The following is an 8,706-nucleotide window of genomic DNA, read 5'->3' as shown; positions in this document are numbered from 1 at the left end:
CGTTAAAGCAAAATCCTTAGTAGAAGTGACAAAAGAAAAAGAAATAAAGGAAAATAAAATAAAAAGAGTTAAAACAAATATAGCTGGTAAATAAAAGATCCAGGTACCAAAGAGCAAAATTTAATGAAAGCCAAAACTGTTAAATATGGATTCCTGTTGAGAAAAAATGTCAATGTCTTTAAGAGTTTTACCGTTACTCTATTTTTAAGAAAAGTGTAGTAAAAATACATATTACAAGTTAACATTTTTCCACGCTTTTGTCCTATTTCTCTTTTTTTTTTTTTTTTTTTTTTTTTTTTAACCCCGTCGCTGATCAAAAGCCTTTGAAGACTGCATCCCACATCTTCATGTCACAGGTAGTCAGTCCTGGCACAGGCGCGCTGCTTCCCACAATGCCATCGATGTCTGCGTGCCCGGCTGGGCTCCCTGTGACCTGCCACCATGGTGATCATGTCTTTGGAGGAGGACAGAGCACTGAAGGGCTTGACAGCCTTCTCTGGGATGTGGCAAGATCTGAGACAGCAGATGACTCCGAGAGCTTTGGACATGGAAGCAGGCTAGCGTGAAGGATTGCTCCGACCATGTTAGTGCTTACATAGAACTGAAGTTAAAGTTAAGGAGAGTGTACTAAAAATAGTGATAATCAACACAGAGTGACTTGTAGAGGTGTTTGGAGCAGCTGATGACAGAACTCATGTTTGGTGATGAGAGATGAAGACCACAAGGGTTTCCAGCAGCAGAGAGAGGAAAACATGGCACTAGACATGCTGTGCCTGAGCTTCAGACCTTGATTCTTTGACTTGCTGGTGTCCAAAGCGTTGCAAGACAAGCAGGTAGATGGAACAGATGCTTTGGACCAGGCTGGTGTTAAAGGTGGTAAACGTATTGCTCTACAGAGTACACTAATGGAAACTGGTGTTCAGTCAGTTTCCAGCCCTATGGACAGCTGTATGGGCCAATCCTCCTCATAAACTTGTGCCAGTCATTTGCCTGTATAACTTCGTGTTCACTTCCCTTTCTTCTTTTTCTGCTCCTCACTTGCTACGTTGCAGGAAGGGAAAAAAAAAAAAAAAAAAAAAAAAAAAGGAGAGAGAAAAAAGCAGTTCAGAACACTCCGATAGCAGCTCAGTCCCCGGGCAGATATTTGCTGAGTGAGAGAAGTTTTGAACTTTATGTGCCATCGGTGATGGGACAAGGCTGGGTGGGTTCACTGTGGTCCCTGCCCTGCAGATCTTCTCTTGCTCTAGATACTCCCATAGTGATTCTTCACTTCTGGGGAAGTTTCTCAGGCCCACCAGGATGGGAAGTGTCCATGCCAAAGATTCACAGAATGAATCTTTTGTGTGGTTCTGGAAAGCCATCCTTGTCCCTTTGATTCCTGTAGCTGGGCTCCCAGCTGCCTGTCCCTCAGTATGGGTTTCAGCAATACTGAGTTTGGTGTCAGCAATCTGCTTTCCTGGCTTGGGGATGCTTTCCCCTCGCTAAGGATACACGAGTGGAAATCTGCTACGTTTGGCATTGAAACCAGAGAACAGGCCACAGCTTGACAGGAAGGTTGAGTCTGACCAGCTCTGATGCAATCATATGTCATGAATGCTTGAATGAAGCTCTTATAGGATCTCCTTTATGTTTGCTTCAGCAGTTCCTTCCAGAAAGCCATTCTGGCCAACTGTCTAAAATATGTCCCTTTTCATTAGAAAAATGGCCATAAAGGGATTTCAGAGCAAAAAGGCTGGGTTATTCCCATTGCAGCCCCATGACTTCTAGTGTGTTTTACTGGTTAATAGGCAGCCATCTAGAACTGGATGTCTTGAGATGATATTCCCGGCTCAAGGTGGCTCCCTTATGTGACCACCAAAAAGGGAGCATACACAGAAGCTAAGCAATGAAGAAAGGGTTCACAATTGCTTATTAGCCCCCAGTATCCTAGGCAGGAGCGTGGCATGTAAGGGGAATACTGCATTTATCTTCTCTCTTCCATAAACAGCAGCTACCACGATTTTAGACCAGCCACCTGCTCTAATATGCCATGCATGATGCTCTCCTCTCCAGGCACATAATTCTTCTCTTGGACTGCCACTCACCATCTCTGGAAGAATTAACACTTTATCATCAGGTTACCTGGGGTTTCCAAACTCACTCATATCTTTGCCTCTGTAAGACAGCCTCATATTCTTTTTCAGTTCCTTCTTGCGTCCAGTCCTTCCTGTTGCAGGGAGAGCCATTCGCAGCTCTGTCTGCCTTGTTGCAATAACTCCACACCCCAAATTCACAACAGAATCACGATAGACAAAAGGGGTCGATGTTGACACCCTGCTGGGAGTTCAACTTGTCATTCATTGGAATTTCTTTTTGCTGTTAGTAGCTCAGATGTTACGGTTTGCATCCCAAACTAAACCAGATTAAAGGGCTGAGCAGGGAAAGGGGAAAGGACTGATGTTACCCTGACACCACAGGAATTAGTAAGAAAAAATGTATATATTGCACACACTAAGACTTATTAACAACCAAGTTAAAACAAAATGGCATAGTCCTCATTAGCGTTCCAGTGGTTCTTTGATCAGGGATGGTTCACGAGTCTGTTAAATCTCATTATGCTCTCCTTATTGCAGTACAGACCTGTTTCTGTTCTCCTGCCGGTGGATCTGTTTGCACAAGAAAAAGGGAAATAGATTTGATTTCCTCGAGAAGATCCATCCAATTGTCCCTTCTGTCATCGTCATTTGTCTTGTTGGTGTTGGGTTTGTTTTTGGCTCTGGAGGGGGTGGAGTTGGGCTGTCCCTGCTCTCACCCAGGCAATGGGTCAAAAGGCCAATTATAATCCCGTGGCTCCCAGGGACATGCCAGTGCTGTGGCTCATGCACGGGATCGTCTGCATGGATTTGGGGAAATCGTGGCTGACCACACGTCCGTTTTCTCCACTGCCTCCTGCTGCAGCCGGCCTGGGAAGGGTTGATGTCCGTATGGCTTCGTTGATTGATTGCTGTGGGATTAAACAAAAACCCTTTTTAGGAAAGACGGGGGGGTCTCCCCCTGTCCTTAGTAATGTTGGAGAAATTACAATACAAAGAAATTGTGTTGTGCTTCTATCACTGTTCTCTCCTTCCCTGCCTTCGTTCACTCTCACTTTCTGCATGTGCCTTCTGCACCTTCTCTGTTAATTCACACCTCTTTTCCATTCAAAATTAAATGTTTCTGCAATAATTTGGAGTATAAAGCAAACGCGCCATGTGCAAAAACTATTCAAACTCTACAACATCAGAACAATCACACTGGATCTGCTCAGAGGTACTGTGCACTTTCTCCCATATATATGCTATTACTACTCCTGTACTGTTACGTATGATGGGCTCTGACTCACTGCAAGCATATGTTTAACCTTCCACATGCGAGAAACTGAACATGTGCCTTCGTTTTTGTCTGCAGAGATAACTGAGGTAGGGAATGCTAGGAAATGCAAACCTAATTCAGGAAACTAATTCTCATCTTTCTGTTCCAGATACTGTCTAAAGCATTTGTTTTACAAAATCTAAGGAATCTCGTTTCTCTTAGAATTCTTAAACAAGAGATAAAGTTCTTTGGGTTTCTTTGCATTTATGGCTATTTTCATTTTTTACACCTTTTCTTGTCCTTGTGCTCTCACTGCCTGTAGAATTTCCTGAATCTCAATGTCAAAAAGAGTTATTGCACATTTTCAGTGAATGAGAAATGTTATTATTGCTGACAAAATGTTAAGCATGTTGTGAAATGGTGACATAAAGCCCAGAGGAATGATTGCTTATTTTCTTTTTGATTCTGGGTAAGTTTCAGTGCCCAGGGAAGTGAAAATCTCTCTAAATTTTATGAAACCTGCTGCATGCTTCCTATAACATACTGACTTCCATGCTCACGGAAAGTAAAAATTGGATGTGTTACTGTTACAGCTCAGATCCTGCTGCACCCTTCTGCACAATGGTATCCATGTAAGGGATCACCTCTGCTAATCATCTGAGTCAAGACATACTTGTTCCCCAGATGCTGCATTAAATGTGCATTCCCAAGTCTCTCAAATTTAATCCCTCTTGACAGGACACAAATTTAGGCACACCAGGAATTAGGACTGAAACAAATCTCTCAGGCCTTAGGAAGTACTCTGCTGCTAGACCGTGACAGAATAGAGAAAAAGACATTTCAGGAGACATCAAAGGACAGTTTGTCCTTCTGAAAACCCGTAATTCTGACTTTGGAGATCCCACTTCACCTACCCAGGGTACCTATCTGGGAGAACGTTGTCCAACCAGGGTTCGAGGCTAGAAATCTGGCAAATGCTCTGAGCATCTGTCACTGCTGCCTACCTGCAAACAGTGCCAACAGGATGCCAGCAGAGGGAACAACAGGATCTGATTCATTATTACACTACCCCAGTTCCATCTTGCTGTTAACTGCTTGAGTTGGGTGATTTTTTTTACTGCAGTAAAGGCTGTATCACACCAACTCCAACACACTTCATCCATGCTGCACACACATTGCCATAGCCTGCTTTAAGGAATGGCAATGTGTTCCTGTTACCATTTGTGCTATGATTTCACTCTATATCTGGACTTTGAATGAGTATTATGCCACATGTCTGATCTTGCATCAGCTCATGGGTTAGGGCTCATTTATCCTCTCTTAGCTTCCTCTGGTGCTCCTATTTCTTTCTAGCAAGTTAATAAGATCACTTCATTATCCCTATGTCTTTTCTTCCACCCGTGTTCTGGGCTGCATCCGTCTCTGAAGGCAGCTTTGGAGCCAGGGTGGTGTCAGAGAGAAGGTGTGAAAGGCCTGGGAATGGGTTGCCACCTTCATCCGCTTTGATTCACTTCTGGACTTGTAACAAAACTCGATTAAGGCAACCAGCATGGCTAGTCCGAGCCCGCCGATGAGGATATAGAAAACCCCCGCCACATTGCTGAGACTCAGAGCGCTCGTCTTGTCCTGGAAGAGAAAGGAGAAGGGAGGGCATGTGGGAAAGAGAACAACAAAATTAATATGAGATTGTTCTGGTAGAGATGCTGTGCAAAATAGCAATGTTGGCATTACATCATCTCCCTCTTTAAGTGCGCACGTGACATTTCTAAGAACGTTTTCAATTTTTAATTCAGTGTCTAGTAAATCTAACGTTTCCCTCGCACAAACAAACATTTTTTCAGCAGTGTGACTTTTTGTAAAGGTTTGGGATCGCTGTTTTTCAATCATCTAACTTGAACGCTTATTCACCCAAAATGTCTGGTTTAAATTATTGATTAAAGGAGGAAAAAAGTTCTCTGCCTGTGTGACATTTGCTTGTCCCTGATGTCTTGCCTGAAATAACCTGTTCTCTTGGAAATGCTCATTCCTTCATTCCTAGATTGTTTCCCCCGCAAATTCTGTTGCTGAGCAACACATCGAAACGGCTGGGTTTTCTTTTTTTTTTTTTTTATTCCTTTCCTCTCTAATATTGAGGTTGAGGTGACACCTGAGCCGTCCCTATAAACACACTCCATTTCTGTGTAAGAAGACAGTTATTTCATATGCAATCAAGAGCTGCTGATGCGTGTCTAAGCTAATTATTTGGTTTGCAATAAATAGGGCTATTAATGGACTGCTACTCACAGCCAGCATTTGTGTTCTGATTTTACAATGCCTAAATGGCTCTCTGGGGAAGAGGTGAGTCTCAGAATGACTCATTTCATCAGCAGGGAAACTGAGTCCCCACATCCAACCCAGACATCACTCAGTGCCACTCTCAAAGTGTGGTCCATGCCTGACCAGGTGGATTTGGGGCATTAGGATCACTCTGGGCAGTGGTAGGACTCAAAAACTAGGCTCAGCTTCATGTGCCAGACTCTTGCTTCTAAGTTAGGCTTTCTCTTTATAGTCCACCAGGCTGAGGTGCCCTGCTCCGTGCTCCTTGTTGCTCTGCAATACTGACTCAATATGCATTTCCATTACAGCTTCCCCAGAGCAGGCCCAACAGATCAGAGCCAGTCTATTGGAGTGACCGAGGTTTGATCAATGTTGGCAGTCCCACTCACTGGATAAGGGAAGAAATCTGCATAAAGCTCTCTGGAGATGCAGATAAGGAATAATATGCATGACTTGTAGGCATTTCTGTCGTTGGAAATGAAGCCCTCGAGCAGTTCTTGGTGTTCCCCACTGCTCTGAGGAGATACAGACGGCTGGGTTGCAGAGCTTGTTCCTTACCCTTCTAGGATAGTAGATTCATTTTCTTTCCTTCTCAAGTTTTACAATAAGCAGCCCAAACTTTTTGGGAAGTACAATAGCAGAAAGCTATACTGGATCAATGTCAAAAAGGTCGAAAACCAAACACCAGTGTTTTCATGGACAGCTTTGGGTCAAGAGCAGTCTGTCAGGAGCCTACACTGTCCTTCAGGCAAGTATATTTTGTAAAGGATTCTGTCTTTCGAAGAATTAGGATCTGTTGACAAAAAGATTAGACCACAAAATATAGAAACATTCCAGTTTTCAAAAAGCTGCCATAACAGAATAGAACATCTCAGGAATCTTTTTTTACTGCCTCTCCTTCACCTCATCCCATTATCCTGGTGGAGCTGCAAAGCCTTCTGTCTGTGTCCACATGGAGCACGTGTCATTGGTTCTAGTGCCACAAGGAGAAACCTTCCATTGTGAGCCTGCTGCTGAGCCCCCTGTGTTACAATGCTGCGGATGTGATGGTCTCCGCTGGTGGACAGCTTTGGTTCCTCTATTATGTAATGATCACACACCAGTCAGTTTGCAATCTTGCCGATGCTTCTTCTGTGCTCTCTCTAATGAGAGATTTCTGCAAATATCCTCTTAGTTTCTGCAGTTTTCCATATTTGAAGGGTAATATATCTGGTCTCTTATAATCTGCCTCCGTGTATTTTTTTTTCTCCCAGGCTTGACGGTACTTTTGTTCAGCTATCTGTGTGCTGATTACTAGGAAAAAAAACTTTTAAGTACCAGCAGAAAAATGTACAGAGTTTTTTTTTTTTTAAAGCAAAGATTTGGAAGAGCAGAGCAATTACTCTGAGAAAACTGGGTTACCACACGTCATGTATTCTGCCTCTTCAAAGCCAGACTGAAGGGGCTGCACCAGCTTGAGGGAGGGACAAAGCCCCTCGAGGTGCACTGCCCTCCTTGACATCCTAATCTTTAATCCTGGTTCCTTAATGAAAAGTGGCTGATTAGCATGTGCTTAGGGGGAAAGATGGGACAGAGAAGGAGGAAGAGTTGCCTATTTGTCTTAATAATAATTTTCAACCCATACTTCCAGCTTGATTTGATAGAGGGGTGGAGATGTTCAAGATACGAAGGATCTTCAAGCTTTGTGAAAAAGCTTTAGAAAAGAAAAAATGCATTAGTGCTCCCTCTCAAATAAAGTACCAGCACAACTGGCCATCAGGGTGACCCATGACCACATGGGTCATGGGTCTTTGACTTAAAGCCGTCCAACTTTGGAAAACCAGGCTTGATGAGAATACGAGTTTGAAGTTTTTCTGGCCACAATATTCTTGCAATCCCACCCCCAGTTTGTGAGTCACGGTCCAAACGGAGACATTCTCAACCAGATGTAAGGGGAGGAAGGTCTGGCAGCCAGAATTGGCTAGTTCTTCATGTCACTTCCTGATATCACATCAAACTGACTGGTAAATGACAGAAGATGGACCAAAGCAGTTGACTTCACCAGTATTTCACACAACTAATTTTAGGCCTGCTGTGAGGTACCTGCATTTGCTTTGCAGCAGCATAATTATTACCATTACCACCACTACTACTTGGATGATTTGGTTGAACCGAGTCTTCTCTCCCAGCAGTACAGAAGCCAAGGAAAGCCCAGTGAGGCACAGCAGGGGGCAGACTTGCTGGGATGGGAAGAACAGCTATGTTTCTCTTCTACCACCACTATAAGGTTTCTTCCAATGCAGGTCTGGAAAGTGAAATCGTTCCTTGACTTTTTGCTCATCCTCTCCTTTTTCTATCTGTTTGTTCTCATCTCCCAGCAGGACATGCAGAGGGGTTCTCTGGGTGGAAGCAGCATCTTGTTGCTTCCATCAGCTGCAGGACCAGATGCCCACAAAGGGCAGGAGACGGTACACAGCACACTGAGGCTCTGTTTGTTGTTTTGTTCCTTCTCCAGCCCTAGCAGCACTCCTAATTACAAGGTCCTAAATGATGCTAGCTGCCTGAGAGGACCCCCCCTCCTCTTTGCTCGGGCTCTGACACCAGCTGCTCTCCTGTGGAGCTGCCCATCACCACCAGCTTGTCAGTGGGAGTGTAAAAATGTCACCACTTGTCTCCTGCATGGCAGAATGCTGACGTGTGGGTAAGATTGGCAAGTGAAAAGAGAAAGAAAAACTCAGCTTTCCGAAAGAGCGGCCTTGTTGCCACAGCAACCAGGCACCTTCCCGTCTGTTCCTCTCCAACGTGGCACCATGTCTTGTGAGCAATTATTTATCCTCCTTGGCTGAAAGTCATGAAGGCCAGATTTCCCCTGTTTTACTCTGGGGCTGCTCCCTTTTTGTGCCTTGCACCCCCAGAACCTGCTGGCAGCATGTTGAGAGTGTTTACACCAAGTGCTGGGCCACCCTTACTGGGGCAAGAGCCACTGACCATTGGTATCTTGGTTCTGTAGGACAGGGCATGAGCACCTGCATGGCCAACCATGGGGTGAGGCTGCCCAACAATGAAAAGACACATTTGCTG

General features: G+C 44.3%; 1 protein-coding gene across 4 annotated transcripts in view; it reads right to left on the bottom strand.

Moving 5' to 3' along the window:
* Positions 1 to 255: 255 nt before the first annotated feature.
* Positions 256 to 8,706, bottom strand: part of GRIA1 (glutamate ionotropic receptor AMPA type subunit 1) — a 166,610-nt gene continuing 158,159 nt past the window's right edge. For 3 of the 4 annotated variants that reach the window (XM_052684646.1, XM_052684645.1, XM_052684644.1), the window contains exons 15-16: positions 4,822 to 4,956; positions 256 to 3,004 (exon numbers count right to left, since the gene is read on the bottom strand). In XM_052684646.1, coding sequence (XP_052540606.1) covers positions 2,816 to 3,004; positions 4,822 to 4,956 — 324 coding nt within the window. In that variant the 3' untranslated portion in view covers positions 256 to 2,815. Of the gene's footprint in view, positions 3,005 to 4,821; positions 4,957 to 8,706 lie in introns of those variants that run through there. The other variant, XR_008207181.1, reaches the window with a different exon arrangement.

This window comes from Tympanuchus pallidicinctus, unplaced genomic scaffold (assembly GCF_026119805.1).
Source record: "Tympanuchus pallidicinctus isolate F22 unplaced genomic scaffold, pur_lepc_1.0 scaffold21, whole genome shotgun sequence".
In the NCBI taxonomy this organism is placed as follows: Eukaryota; Metazoa; Chordata; class Aves; order Galliformes; family Phasianidae; genus Tympanuchus; species Tympanuchus pallidicinctus.
The sequence above is the reverse complement of the archived record's forward strand: the minus strand, read 5'-3'. Positions and strand labels throughout refer to the sequence as shown.